The 15832-nt window shown below is 44.1% G+C and overlaps 1 protein-coding gene across 11 annotated transcripts in view; it reads right to left on the minus strand.

Annotated features, from left to right (window-relative positions):
• Positions 1 to 15832, minus strand: part of ADGRF5 (adhesion G protein-coupled receptor F5) — a 107437-nt gene that overhangs the window by 15825 nt on the left and 75780 nt on the right. For 8 of the 11 annotated variants that reach the window (XM_024766273.1, XM_024766265.1, XM_024766264.1 and 5 more), the window contains 5 exons: positions 11950 to 12171; positions 10770 to 10973; positions 5382 to 5552; positions 3451 to 3570; positions 3089 to 3298 (listed from right to left, as the gene is read on the minus strand). In XM_024766273.1, coding sequence (XP_024622041.1) covers positions 3089 to 3298; positions 3451 to 3570; positions 5382 to 5552; positions 10770 to 10973; positions 11950 to 12171 — 927 coding nt within the window. The remainder of the gene's footprint in view (positions 1 to 3088; positions 3299 to 3450; positions 3571 to 5381; positions 5553 to 10769; positions 10974 to 11949; positions 12172 to 15832) is intronic. The other 3 variants (XM_024766272.1, XM_024766271.1, XM_024766274.1) reach the window with 1 other exon arrangement.

Below are 15832 nucleotides of genomic sequence, written 5' to 3' on the forward strand. Positions count from 1 at the left end.
GACTCTTATCTAGAAAAGTCTAAAGAGGAGAGCGGGCCGACTTTGCAGGAGTGAAAAGAGAAGGCTGCAGCAGGAGTTGCCTGCACGCCCAGTGCTTGGTGAAGCAGAGCGGACTGTGGACAGGGCTTGGGTTGAGCTTCATGAAAGGAACTTTTCCTACGGGACTTCACACCAGAGCCCGTCAGAGGATGAACCGCCTTTGGATCAGCTGTTGTCGGGACAGTGGAAGATGATAACAGCATCTACAGTTAAGTAGGACCTTTCAGTGTCCCTGACATTCCTTCTCTTTGCCCCGACTGTAGCTGCTAGCCAGAGGGAAAAACACGTAGAACGAGAACAGAGAGGGAACGCTTTCTGATTCCCATTGGGAGGGAGGGGACATTTACATTGAATATAAAAGAAAAGTGTAGTTGATTTAGATGAGAATGGATGATTTTTAGCACCTGAGTCTGGGACTGTTTAATAGTTCAGTGTGACCAGAACAGTCACAGCTCTTCCTAAGTTATTGCCTGAGAGTAGGAAAGGGCAGCTGGGCAGAGCAACTCTCCTGCGTGAGTTCAGCACAGGAGAAAAAGACTCCCATTTCCTGATTGTACCTACCAAGTCCAGCCAGATAATAAGTAGTTATTTCTACAATGTTGCCTGGGCCTTATATGAAAAAGTAAAGAACTCACAGGATCTGGACTGATTATGCTTATAATGAATGAAAAGCTTTAGAATAGAGTAGTGAAGAGTTGGCCTCTGTAGCAACACAGTCTCTGTTTCCCTTTGACTTTGCTGTCTACTAGACGTATAACCTCAGGTAGTTTCCTTAACCTCACTGGGCCTCAGTTTCCTCATCTGTGAAATGGAGATAATAACAGCACTCTCGATTCCTGGAGTGGAGCAAACAAAGAAGCAGTGAAGCAAAGCCCTTGTCCTATTCCTGTGTTCTCCTGGGACAGCGAAAAGAATGACAAGGACTCCTGGAGTCAGCTTCGCACCGAGGCTTCTCAGGGCCAGTGGGTCATTGCCCACAACTCTATAGAGTTCCTTTCCGAGATGTAACCGATGACCGGAATCCGGGCTTAGGACAGCTCCCTAACAGCCCTTGGGCTCAGTGCCCGGATAGGACCGCGCAGTTAAATCTGCAGCCTGGTTTGCTCTCTACCCAGGACTCTGAAGGTAAACAAGTTATCAGGAACCAAGTCTAAACGTCTTTGTGAGGGTTTGGTTCTGGAAGCATCTTGAAATGACATATAACGAAGTATCTTCAGGAGGTGAGTATATTGGAGTAGGGGAATGTAAGACCTCTGCTTTAGAAGGTCATTCAGGAGAATGGTCTTGGGGGGGAGGGAGGCATGGATGATACTGTTACTATCGAGCATTTCCTCTGTGTAAATAAAGCGGGTGGTGCCGCTTGTTTAGACAGTGTGATTGGCATCGTGCCCCTCCCTGAGGAGCAGGTGGCCGGTATATTCCCTGCATGTGTCTACGGTGAACACGGAGGAGGCAGGGCAGGTGCTCATCTCCCCACTGAAGAGCCTGCTACTCAGCCTGCACAGCGCCACCTCTCTGCCCTTTCAGATGCCTGACTGGGATACTGCTTCTTATGGATGTGTGGTCTTTTCATCTCTGGCTGTAATCTTACCCGTGCGACCTAAGCGGTGACCATTATTCTTGAGACTTTTTTGAGTGATAAGGCAAATCTCCCAGACCCAGGTGTACAGGGGCAGGGAGGATGGAGAGAGAGGTAGAATGATTAGGTAGTTTTGTTATTTTATTTCTGTGGTAACTTTACAGCGTTTTAAAGTTATATACTATATGTTTAAACATCTCCCTAAAGAAGGCTGACCTATATGACGATCTAAATGGGACTATATCGTTCTGCTACTACAAGGTGGGAGAGAATTCCCTTTGTAAAACTATGAATCCAAATAAATGACTGTTTACAAAAAAATAAATAAATAATAGCACTCTCCTCTAGGTTTATTGTTTTAAATTAATTCATACACTTAAATGCGTAAAACAATATCTATCACATAGCAACAGCTCAAGAAATGTCAGCTATTATTGAAGCAATTCTATCAAATTCCCTTTTCTTTCAAAAATTTGCATTTCCTCCCAACCTAAACAATGTCTAGGGATAAGTAGAAAACAAAAACGTGTTTTTTACCCCTTTGGAACTAGGCATATAAAATCTTTAGGCAGAATTTTTATACCTCAGTTGGGTAAAACACAAGAGTCTGGTAAAAATACTTTAAAAAAACAATCCTCCTAAGAGTTTGGAATTAACATGTACAAATCACTAATACAGTAAGTTCCCTACATACGAACCTTTAAGCTGTGAACTTTCAAAGATGCAAACTTGTCCCTGGATGCCAGCTGTTGTGCTGTACTACTGTACTTTTCAAGGTACTGTACCGTAAGATTAAAAATGTTTTCTTTATTTTTTGTGTTTTTTATGTATTTTTTGTGTGAAAAGTATTATAAACCTATTACAGTACCGTACTATATAACTGATTGTGTTAGTTGGGTACCTAGGCTTCCCTTTGTTGGACTTATGAACAAATGGGACTTACGAACGTGCTCTCGGAACGGAACTCGGTCATGTGTAGGGGACTTATTGCATATAAAATAGATGAACAGCAAGGACCTACTGTATAGCATGGGTACTATACTCAATATCTTGTATAACGTATAATGGAAAAGAACCTAAAAAAGTATATGTGTATGTGTGTGTGTGTGTATAAAACTGAATCACTTTGCTGTACACTTGAAACTAACACATTGTAGATTAACTATGCTTCAATAAAAAAAAATCCTCTTAACTTAATGGCAAAGCACAGACTCTAGAATCAAAGAGACTAGTTCTAATCCTGGCTCTACAGCTTAAATTGTGGAAACCTAGGCTCACTTTGCACATCTGTAAAATGGGAATAGTGACATCTTCCCCCGGAAGGCTGTTGCCTTTAGTGTGAGTACATACGTCATACAGAGTGGCTGGCACAGGCATGGCCCAGGGCAGGCCTTCCGTGGATGGCAATGATTACAATGTGTTTCCAGGGGTCCAGGTATCAGGGTCCAGTGTATCTGGGCTTTCACTCACCGTTCCACTCCCTGGTCGAGGTCTTGACTGTCAGCACCGACTCTGCTCCATTAGGATACCTCCTCGTGGTATAAAACCTTTTGTATATTTTAATTCCAGCAGAAGTGTTCCAGTACACCTCATCATAGTTACTCATATCACTGATGCACTTTATAGAAAAGCTTTGTCCCTCAGAAACAGAAATTGGGTCCGGGGTTATTTGTAGGTTGGCTAAAAGAATGCAAACAAAACAGACAAAAGAAAACCAATAACAAGTAAAATGTTTAGTCTTTCCGGTGACATCAACACCTGAGTGAAATTTCACATAGAGACAGAAAGCATGGGCTGTCCTGACTCTACTAGGGTCAATGTGGGATTGGTACCTTGCTGCTCCGGAGCTTTACTTGTTTCTAGGCTGTTCTCGGTGGTGCTCTGAACTGTACCCATTTCCGTCACATGCCTTGGGAACTCGCGCACTTCCCCTTTGTGGCTGGAATTATCTCCTAATGATCAGCAGGGCAAAAGGTTGTAAACTACAGTGTCGACTTAACCCAAACTCCCCTCCAACCTTTTCCAGGCGCCTCAAGGGGGACTCAATGGCTCAGTTCTTATAACCACACCATTCTCTACTCTTTTAAAATAACTTCAAAAAATACCATACTGTATTTTAATTTCTTTCTACTGTATCTCTTCTCCATAAAAATGTGAGCCCCTTAAGAGTAGGACCCTCTCATCTGCGTTTTCACATCCCCAGCATTAGCACTGGGTCCAGTACCCAGCCAGTGCTTTCCAAGCAGACGAGTGGTTTTTGGAATTACATGTTAAGTACAGGGATCACAGCGTTTACTGCCCAAATAATTATACCTGGGCTGGGAAGTACAGGCACCCTATTTATGTCCCTGTTTACTCCTATTTCTGAGAATATCCTTGTAAGTTCATGAGGAACTAGTCACTGAAACTGTTAACAAGACCCTTATAAATAAAAGCTTCTATGAACATTCTACTGGTTTTGCCTCTGGTTCTCTTTCTACTCCTCTTTGAGCATAGCTGTCATTTCAAAATGCCATTCACTCCGTCTTCTCTACGTGAACAATGTGATACCTTGAGCCCACAGATGCTGGCCAGCTTTTCCAATCAGTGTGAAATCTTATTCTTAGTCATAAACAAAAGAAATCAGGACTTTCCATAGTACCCTCCAGAAGTTGGGATTCAAATGTTCAGATGCAGCCCCAAAGTCACAGAGAAGGGATTCATACGCCCCTCATGTTGCCCTCCCTGGCTATAAAGATCTTGAGATGGTTTTCTAAGGCTGAGTTGTTTCTGAGGGTGGAAAGGAAAAGGCGCATGGAAGCCTCAATCTGGTTCTCTTGATTCCAGATGAGAATCAAACTACCAGACCGGTGGTTTTCAGCGAAGACTAAGCGTATCCCTGAGACAGACAAAAGCCCACAGAATCAACACAACTCTCTGAGTTAAAACTTGCAGAGTATAACTGCTCTCATTCTAGAAAACTGCAAATACCTCAAAAGACCCTGAACTTTTCTATAGTAATAATGTTTCAGATAAATCTAACCTTGATCTTTGTAAAGTGCTAAGTCACGATAGTAGAAAACGGAAACAAGAGTAACAAGTATGTTTATCTCAGTCCTTTCTCCAAATTGTTCAGAAAGGGGAACTGAGGATTTATCTAAATATAATAGTTTGTTTTTGTATGATGGGTGGGTAGAAAAACACGTTTGTCTGCCCCACTTTGGCAGATAGGGATGAAGTTATAATGCTTTATGATATGAGCAGAAGAAATGATACTTTTAAGAGGCCTAGAATTACTTAAAATATTTTTAAAAACCCATCTGTAACAACTGTAAAATAATCACAAAACACCAGACTCTTAAATCTTCCTGCAGCATTCTCTCTGGAAAAGATGAAATGGGAGAGAAAGAGGGGGTGAGGGATGGTAGGGAGTGAGCCAGGCTATTGGAATTCAAGGGAGGCAGAATGGGATTATGGGAGGAAAAAGTGGGAAATTAGCGGTGTTATCCTCATTCAGTGACTAATCTGAGTGGGAAACCCTACTTCCCATCCACTGCAGGCTGTTCCTTCCCCGCAACCGCTGTTTCTTACCCCTACCCTTCCTGCTTTTAAAGACTTCGTAAGAATTTAAATGGCAGAGATGGAAATCCCATTCTGAGGTTGACCCCAATCATACTCTCACTACCATGGAAGGCCCTGCTTTACTGCTCATGGATATTCCCAGTTGATTAGCAGCCCTTAGTTTGAAGTGCAAGGCAAAAAATTCTAGTGAAAGAGTCCTTACCCACAGAGATGAACGTCACTTTTATGTCTTTACTGCCTCTGGCTCCGTGGGCACTGATGAACTCACACGTGTAGATCACTGTCGTTCCAGACAATCTGCTCGGACACTGAGTGCCATTGGCCATGAGGGTGTATCTGCTGCAGCGAGGGTCTGTGTCTGTTTCAGGGCTTCCTGCAACAACATAAGAGGTTTTTTTTACTGTCACCGTTGGCTGACTGTCTGATTTGGTAGCAGAGAAGTCAAATCAGTGAAAAAGAATTCTTATTTCATTCAATTTCTTCTCTTTGAATGGAGAGGCAGGATGGTGTAATGTTAGCCCTGCCACCTCAGGATCCAGGTGGCCCAGCTGCAGATTCCAACGTTACTACTTACCAGTAGGGTGTTACTGGGAAAGTCGCTAAACCACCCTGTGCCTCAGTTTCTCCAGATGTAAAATGAGAATAAATAACAGCTGTGACCTGGGATTGTAGTCAGGTAAAAGGAGTTACTGTGTAAACACTTAGAACAGTGCCTGGCTGGGGCCGACCCCTGACAAAGACCCTTCGTGACGGTAGTTGGAGTGTGAAAAATAAACAAGGAAGCCATGTGTTTGGATATGACTTCAACTGGAAGGAACAAAATGTCAGATTATTTTGACTATTATTATTGTTGAAAGGAGGAAGAAATAGGACACGGACTCTGATATTCATCTCATTTGAGACCTGTTTTCATAACTCGTTCCTTCTTATTAGTATATATGTTTTAGTGGAAGCTTCAACGTCATGCTTTCTCAGGGTAACAGCAATTTACCCTTCAGAATAGCTGTTCTTCGCTATCTTCCCTTCCATTCCCAAGACGCTGTGCCCTCCAAGCCATCCTGCCTGTGGCTCTATAACAGCCTCTTGGCCATTTTTTTTTTTGGTTTGGTTCTTTCACTCTCTCTCCTCCAGCCCTGCCTTCTGCAATGTACTTCTGCCAGGCATTCTTCAAACACTGGCAATCTTCCAAAAATTAAAGAAAAAAAAAAACCCCTTCTGATGAACTCCATCCAGCCTTGGCTGGATGATCAATGATATTTAAAATATTTTGATTGATAAGTCACCAGCTTTTCTCCCCAGTCCCCAAAATGGTTGTTCAGAATACCAAACTGATTTCCCACCTTGAGTAAGTTACCTGCTAGTTCATAGGTACAAATGTCCCTTTCCTCTCCAAGGCTCACCCCTCTACTTATTTTTGGAAAACCTACTTTCTCTAATTCCTCCAGGACCTCACTCCATCCTTTATCGCTCCTCTCCCTTGACTGCAGAACAATGGAAGTTACTGAATGCAGCCTATAAGTTCGCGCTCTGTTTTCTGGAGTAGAGCTGGTAGGCAGTTAACCTAGCAGCGGCTCAAGGTTAAATAATATCCAGTGAAAATTGCCCACGACACTGAGGATACATAAAGGCATGGTTTGCAAAGCTTTCATCCTTACCAGAAAGCAGTTATTGTGGCAGATGCAAAGTATGCAACTCTGTTTTAAATGTTGACATTTATCTTTTTTTTCCTCCTCTCAAAAGTCTTGCAAAGTGGGTACCATTGTCACTATTTAAAAGATGACGGTCTGGGACTTCCCTGGCGATCTAATGGTTAGGACTCAGTGCTCTCACTGCCACTGCCCAGGTTCAATCCCTGGTCAGGGAACTAAAATCCCGCAAGCTGTGCGGCGCAGCCAAAAAAAAAAAGAAGAAAAAAGATGAAGTTCTCAGAGTCAAGATGACCCAATTTACTCTGCAGTAGGAACAGGGCAGAGCTGGAATGAAAGCTCTTCAGGACCAGATTCTGCCTTACTGGAAAGCACGGGTTGTAAGGCTAATTTTTCTACAGTAGAAGACTGGGCTCAAGTTCTTTTTTTTTCTTTTTCCTTTTTTAAGCCCAATTTTGTGTGCATTCCTACAAGTAGAGAAATCACTATTTAAAATCAGATTTGTCTACGGCACCATTAGGAACACAGAGGGAGGCACAGAGGGGTAGGAGACAGAGCAGTGGATGAGGAGGGGACCCTTGGTGCATTCGGGGAGATGGTGGGCAGCTCACGGAAAGCCTCAGTCTCCTCATGTGGAAGACGAGGGATGGGATGAAATCCGTGGTTCTCACAATAACATCTCCTGTGAAACTGAAGAAAATTAAATTGCCTGGAGCCCAAACGTGGAGACTGTGAACGAGTGGCTCTCAGGAGGAACCTTGACAGCTGGTCTTTTTCAAAAGACAACTGTGGACACCCTGAGGGGCAGCCAGGCTGGGAGAGGCCGCCTCTGATGGGGCTGTTTGCCACTTCTAGCTGCTTCTCTAGGTCTCGCCTCAGCCCCCGAGGCAGGCCTGTCTCTAGCGGCCCTTTATAATGTGACTTGAAGGCCACAAGGCCGATTTCTGCTCAATAAAGAAAAAAAAAGTCTCACTTATCTCTTACTTATGTCCTACTGGGCTACAAACGTAACATTTCAGATGGCACAGAAGCATAAATAATAACACACAATTAGGGCTTCCCTGGTGGCGCAGTGGTTGAGAGTCCGCCTGCCGATGCAGGGGACACAGGTTCGTGCCCCAGTCAGGGAAGATCCCACATGCCGCAGAGCAGCTGGGCCCGTGAGCCATGAACCTGCGCATCCGGAGCCTGTGCTCCGCAACGGGAGAGGCCACAACAGTGAGAGGCCCGCGTACCGCAAAAAAAAAAAAAAATGTCAGTGGTAGGCAGGGCAAAGAAGAAGTTGACGAACTCGTCTGGAAACTGTTCTGTCAAAGAGGGAATTAGACTGTTATTTTTTCATCATCACATAACAAGAGCTATGGTGAGGATACAAACGCTGTTGCCTTTAAATTTCCCCAAGTGGTCAGTACCTTCCCGTACAGGCAAAGCTAGCGCTAAGTACAGGCGAACCAGAAGCCGCACTAATGACTATTAGTACCTCTGTTATTACTACTAGTACTATTAACACTATTACTTCTGTTACCATTACCGTTTATATCATCACCCCATGCCCCATGATTTGAAATAGCCTCAGAAAGCCCTCCCTATTCGAAAAAGACCGCCTTCTTAAAGCTAGAAATTGTCACTGCAGATTACTTCCTTTCTGTCTTATCCTTTGCCGCAAGTGCTTTGAAAATCCAGTGCAACCGTTTCTGAGAAGATGTAATACATTCACTTCTAGATGCTTTGGGGTGAATTATCTAGCTAGACTGCTTTCTGCTGAGCTGGAAAAACGGGTGATAGAAGAACTGGTGGAATCTGGAGAAAGACTGCCGCAGAGAGGGGGCGGCAAGGGAGACGGAAGGAGGGCAGGGTGTTGAAAGCAGGGGCTAAATTCATCAGAGAAACGACCCTGCAGGCCGCCGGCGGCCAGCCCTGTGGCAGGAAATCCACTGTTCTGCCGGTCGGTCCAGCCCACCCTGGGTATTACGAATGTCTGTAGCAGCGGTGGCCACAGCGAGGTTCCTGAGCATCTGCACGGCAGACTTCCTGGTTCTCTTGCCAGATGGCGAGGCTCTTCACCTCTCACAGTTGAAAGCGTCTAAGTCAGTTCTCCGGGAACTGTGCAAGGTCCTTCTCCCATCTGGCAGTTCCTCCAGGATGTCTACACCTCCTCTTCCTTAAAAATTAGGGAAGTGACTAAATGGACCATATGTCAGCATGTTCAACAGTTACCAGATGCTTTTCCCATTCTCTGGAGCGCTTTAAGGTAGAAAACAAATGTGCTTTTCAAACTAGATGTGCTCAGAAAACGTTACATCCAGATTGATCCTTATTTTATTTATGATTTAATAATGTCTGATAGCAGTGGCTTTATAAAATAAAAGCTCCACCACACTGATGTATTTCATGGGTAAAGCCACATTTTCCTTTAAGGATTTTTTACTAAAAAAGGTGAGCAAGGGCTTCCCTGGTGGCGCAGTGGTTGAGAGTCTGCCTGCCGATGCAGGGGACGTGGGTTCGTGCCCCGGTCCGGGAAGATCCCACATGCTGCAGAGCGGCTGGGCCCGTGAGCCATGGCCGCTGAGCCTGTGTGTCCGGAGCCTGTGCTCCGCAATGGGAGAGGCCACAACAGTGAGAGGCCCGCGTACCGCAAAAAACAAACAAACAATCAAAAAAAAAGGTGAGCAAATAATACTGTCATTTCTTAAGGGAAAGATTGGATCTTGTTATGTGAGGTTTCTAGGCAGAAAACAGTCTTCTGTTTCAATACAAATTCTGCCGGATCAAGTCACTCTAGTGCTGGCTCACCAGGCATGTGTGATATAGTTTGACCAAGGCGAAGGCTGTGAAACAAGGTGAGTCCCAATTGTTTTCTTTTCCTAATTATGACAATCTTGGATAAGTCACTTCATTTGAACTTCGATTTCCTTATTTGAAAATGGGAGGCAAAAAAATGCTAGCTTCAAACTTGTGGTCAAGTTTAAGTGGGATTAAAAGTGATAACATATCTTTTAAAAATTGGTTGATCGGGGCTTCCCTGGTGGCACGGTGGTTGGGAGTCCGCCTGCTGATGCGGGGGACGCGGGTTCGGGCCCTGGTCTGGGAGGATCCCACATGCCGCGGAGCGGCTGGGCCCGTGAGCCATGGCCGCTGGGCCTGCGCGTCCGGAGCCTGTGCTGAGCAACGGGAGAGGCCGCGATGGTGAGAGGCCCGCGCACCGCGATGAAGAGTGGCCTCCGCTTGCCACAACTAGAGAAAGCCCTCGCACAGAAACGAAGACCCAACACAGCCAAAAATAAATAATTTAAAAATTGGTTGATCATAAACTAGTATACAAAACAGAATCACCAATGCTATTTTAATTTCTTCTTGTCATTCACCAGTGTAAACTGGAAGGTGGGGAATTTCCAGTGATAGATCTGCAAACAGGATTGGAAATTGACATTGGTTGACAGACACACAGGTTGACAGAGAAAGATATAAAACCAGAGGCATGGAGTCAGATAATACAGAAAGATACATGGTGACAAAGGCAGAGAAGTGGGAAGGACAGACACCAAGAGGAGAGACACAGGAATGAGACTCTTGGAGTCAGACCCCAAAGCAAAGCCAACGACCTCATCCTCGGCTCTCTGCTGAAGAGGGAAAGGAGAGGGCAGTGGGGACAAGGCGTGTCTTGTCTGTAGGCAAGACACCATGCACCTGCATCACCCCGTCACTCCCTCTTGGGTCTTCTCTGCCAGAATCTTGTCTACAACCCAAGCATGAAACTTGTGTGTGTATATTTTGGGAATTTTGTTTTAGAACGGCTAAGCTGGAGCTGGCATCAAACCTCATACTTTTTCAGTCTGGAAAAAAACCCAGCCACCTGACATTTGCTCTTTCACCGACCGCATCTCCCATTTTTACTTGGCCAAGAGGCACAAACCTGTTTGCAGAAGGGCTTCTAACAGTCTCACCTGGAATGCTTACAGACCCCTGTTGCTTCCATTCAACTTGGCTCCAATTCGCCATCATCTCACTGCAGCAGCTCAAAGACATAGGATTGTTGTCACACATCACCTTCATGTCTTCATTTGCCCAAATCTGGATGGATGTAACATCTATTTTTTTTCTGGACCCATATTCAAAAATATCTAATGTCAGTTTGCAAATATATTCACCTGTATCGAATACACAAAGGCATTTATTATTACTATTACACATGTCTATTTCCTTAGAAGAATGATAGCCTCATCTCACGTGTCATGATGGTAATTCATGAAACATGGCTTTCAAAAGCATCTGAGACTTGGTCTAAACAACCCTAAAGGAACATTCAGGAAGTGCAGAAGGTCAAGGCAGGTATTTCTGATGCCATAAGGTGAAAGAGTAGAGAGCTGTTCTCAGGAAAGAGCAGAAATCTGAGTCCTCGCTAGTAAGCAAAGAAGTGTGGGGATGCTTCTGAGGTAGAAAGGGAAAATGGGAAAACCTTGGAGAATCAGGAGATCATGGACAATTTTGGCATCCTATTTAACTCTGTGGCAGGTCAGAGTCAACAAACATACGATAGAACCCATGTGTCTGCAGCCCAGTTTCTCATTCAGAGAAAAAGAGATACTCCTGTTGACATCTGGGTTACGATGGGGCTATTAAATTCTAGAATGTCAGGTACAAAACTTATGCTTCTGTGGTTGCTGGGGAGGGACAAGTGGGAGGGATTAAAACAGAGGACAAGAAAATGGGGGGGAGGAGAGCAGGCACCCATATGTTCACTACCTTGATTGTGGTGATAGTTGTACGGGTATACACACATGTCAAAACTTATTAAATTATACACTTCACATATGTACAGCTTATTTTATGTCAATTCTACCCCAACAAGGCTCTTCTAAATTTTTTTTAAATGTTAAAGAAAGGAGTTTACTTTTTGTCTTAGGTTCCAACTCATAAGCTTCAGTAAATGTGGAAAATTACATTTGTCTCCCAAGGCTGAATTTGCTTGGCTCCTTCATCATGGGATTAATTTTCAGTTTTGAAAAGTTGAGCCTGGTGACTTCTTTTTGAAGAGGAAAAGGCTACCTACACACACCACCACGGTTTGATTCTCTCTTAGACCTTCACTCCTTTCCTCGCCCTGGTTACTGGATGGCAACCCACCCGCGTCATCCTGCGTGATGTTGTAAATGGTGAGGCGAGACACGGAGGTCATGTTGTTGAGCACGTAGGTGTAGACGGAGAATCTGCTGCTGTTCTGGATGTCGAAGCCTGTTTCCACGTGCTGCCAGGATACGTTGGAGGACAAAACTTCATTCTCACACATCAGAGTTACTGTATCCCCTTCAAGTATGATTTCTGGGGTGATGGAGAACTTCGTTTCATCTGGAAACCCAAACAAAAGGTATTAGGGTCCCAAAGCAAATAAACGGGATTAATGCTACTCCCTGAATGCCACCACCACTGGGGTTCTCGAGAGGTCTCCATGGTGGTGAATAAGGCAACGCGTCTTCCTCACTCCACCCCTGGGCAGCTGGGATCTGAGGCCCCAGAGTGACAGTCTGCCAGCTACTAGGGACATGATTCCCAGTTTGGGATCTTTGCACACTTAACAGTCCTCAATGGTACTAATGGGGATCCCAAAGCTATCTTCAATATTTCAAATAATCTGTCACAGACATAGAGAGCAGACTTGTGGTTGCCAAGGGGGGGGGGAGGGGAGGGATGGACTAGGAGTTTGGGTTTAGCAAATGCAAACTAATATATACAGGATGGATAAACATCAAGGTCTTACTGTATAGCACAGGGAACTATATTCAATATAGTTGTGATAAACCATAATGGAAAAGAATATGAAAAAGAATGTGTAATATATATGTATAACTGAACCACTTTGCTATACAGGAGAAATTAACACAACATTGTAAATCAACTATACTTCAATAACATTTATAAAATAAAATAAAAATGCAAAAAAAATTTTAAATAGTCTGGTAGGAAATTGCACATTTGCTTATGAAAAAGCCACCCCAGCTAACCTAAACATCAAGTTTCTTTGCTACTGATTTGAAAGATATCAACTGCTTCTTACTGATCACTGATACCTCATGCTGACTGAAAGCTCTGTCCTCTGTCTTTGATGAATTAAGAGTGGGAAAATAATTAATTTTTTACAATGAAGTATGCTTGGGAAATAAGAATGTTTTTAAAGACCTAACACCCATGGGCCCATAAGAGTGGGAGCTTATGAGATACACAGGTCTGTATTTGAATCCTGGTTCTGTACCAGGCATAGCTGTGTGGCCCTGGGGAACTTGCTTAGCATCTCTGAGCCTCAGCTCCCTTGTCTGGAAAACAGGAGCAGTGAGCACTACCACGGGAGGTGATTTGGAGGAATAGTAACTATTCTTATTGTTTTCACAGTAAAATTCTGGGGAACCCTGGTATTAAGCCATTTCACAGACAGAAATGAAAACATGGTATTTGCTGTTTTTGTGTGTGTTTTTATGGCTGTCCCTTGTTTACACAACATACAGATTTTTCCCTCTAAGCTGTGCTATGTCCTTCATGAGCTCCATGTGTCGAGAAAATCAGAGGAGCTGGGGAAGGAGGTTTGGCAACTCCTCTTTTGGAAGGTTCTTTATGCCCACGCCACACCCTGTCCGTACTGTAAACATGGGACTAAAATACCATCCAATTAATTTAGGGTGCTCTGATGTTCTGGTCAAAATATCAAGGTATCTAAATATTTCTTATCCCGTTTTATAGGCTCCTGGATAAAATAAGATTTCAGAAAATTGCATTCAACTATTAGGAAGCAAGGCCATCTGTGAATATTTCCTGTAGTGAACTGACCAGGAAGGCACAGAAACTTATGTTACTTACTATGTGGCCTTGAGCAAATGATTTAAATCGAAGCCTCCATTTCCCCACCTGTAAAATGGCGATAATAGTATCTACCTCACAGGATGTATGAAGATGAAAAATGTGTAAAACACTGGGTTTAACATAGAAAAGGTACAATAACCATGCCCGCTTTTCATTAGCACCATTGCTAATTACAAGGATCCGGAAAACTGCTGGTTTTCCGTGGTTATGTGGAATTGATCATAAATATATTGGGAGTGATGAAAGAAAGGGGCGTTCTGGTTAAGGGACCCTGCTGATTGGTCAAACATCACTAGAGGATTAATATATGGCAAACTAAAAGGGACCATTCTGAAGACTGCCATGTGCCTTTCCTGAAATAGTTTCATGAAGATGGACTTAAAAATAATTTCCTGATACCACCTCATTCATTCAGCATTTTTCTTTCTTTTTCTCTTCCTCTCCCCTGCACCCCTCACTCTTGCCACCAGATAAAATTATAATTTAAGAAAAACCCACCCAGGGACTTCCCTGGCGGTGCAGTGGTTAATACTCTGCGTTTCCAATGCAGGGGGCATGGGTTCGATACCTGGTCGGGGAACTAAGATCCCACATGCTGCACAGCCAAAAAAAAAAAAAAACTACTCAGCTACTTGACTTTTTTGGATCCTTGTATTTTGGATAAACCCCACTAACCCTATGGAGAGCAGGCTGGTATTTAAGCTCCTGGGGGTGGAATTGCATGTGACATAGTTCATGGTCATTGGTCTAAGGCTGTGCAAATCAAGGACAGGGATGAATGTAGATTCTCTTGCAAAAAGGGGCATCGAGTGTCATTCACAACAACTTCATGGCTCTTTGGAAGAATAAGCCACAGACACTAGAGCACTTTTGTGGTTTTGGACTGACTGTCAGCCACCGGTCAGGAAAACTGCTGGATACTTATTCCTGTAAATGGCTGACTATATTCAGCAGAATTGAAATTTGGGGGAAAGAGTCATCATAATTGAAGCTCATGTATGCTAGAGCTTGCTATTCTCCTGTGCCCTCAGAACCATAAAGAAAAAAATTTTTTCAGGCCAAAGCACCTGCCGGTTGGTGGGATGGCATTAGGGGTGAGGAAGGGGTTGGCGATGCTGGGATTACTTCCGTGTGAGCCCGCACCTGGAGGCCACTTATTTCTCTGCCTTGGATTTCTCAGTTTTCATCTATGTGGTTGCTGCCTTATTCATTCTGAATTTTTATCTTGCTGTTTTTCTCTTTCTTATGTCGTAGCACTTTCTTACTGTTGTGTATATCCCTTTCAATATTTTATTTTAAAAAATGATCCAATGTCTAAAAATATTAGCAGCGAACGTAGAGAGAAAGAGTATGGACCTGTTGTAAGGATGGTCTGACTCCTGAGAAGGGGCACTTTTCCTTCCGCCTGTGCCTCAGACCATCCCTTCAGCGCCCTCCCCACGGTGAACTGTGTTGTTCCAAAGAGGAGTCACCTTCACTCTGGAACCACGGACCTGAGTTAGACAGAACATCTACCGGCCAGTACTGGTCCATCAAATCTCTGCTCAGTTGGCTCCCCTTTCTATCCCCCAAGTAACAATCGATCCACCCACCTAATTACACAACAGAGCTCAACTCTATACCCCATTTGTGAAATGAGGGAGAACATCTACAATACCAGGACTCTCACCACTGCTACATCTGATCCAAAGCAGTGTTTCTCAAACTTTCCATGCATCAGAATCACCCGGAGGGCTTGCCGAAACAGATTAGCCCAGGTTGGTCTGGGGTGGTCCCAAGAATTTGCTTTCCTAACAAGTACCAAGGTGCTGCTGAAGCTGCTGGTCTGGGGGGTCACACTCTGAGAACTACTGCTCTAAAGTAACAATGGTCCCCCTAGTCAATATCAATGCATTTCATGAATATCCCCCACTTCCACCACCACAACGTTAGTTCTACTTTTTTGGATGTTTTGGGTCTGTTAATTTAAAAAAAAATCCATAAACCCAGATGGCTCTGCGGCCCCCTTGTAAAATCTCTCCCTCCTGGGATCCGCCCCCTACTTCCCCAGTCACAGTGATATTAGCAGGGTAAGGAGGCTCTGAACAGGCCTAAGATGGGGAGAAGGTACCAAAACTCTATGCCAGGACCTGGAGAGTCTCTCTCCACGGAGGACACT

This window comes from Neophocaena asiaeorientalis, unplaced genomic scaffold (assembly GCF_003031525.2).
Source record: "Neophocaena asiaeorientalis asiaeorientalis breed wild unplaced genomic scaffold, Neophocaena_asiaeorientalis_V1.1 scaffold46, whole genome shotgun sequence".
Taxonomy (NCBI): domain Eukaryota; kingdom Metazoa; phylum Chordata; class Mammalia; order Artiodactyla; family Phocoenidae; genus Neophocaena; species Neophocaena asiaeorientalis.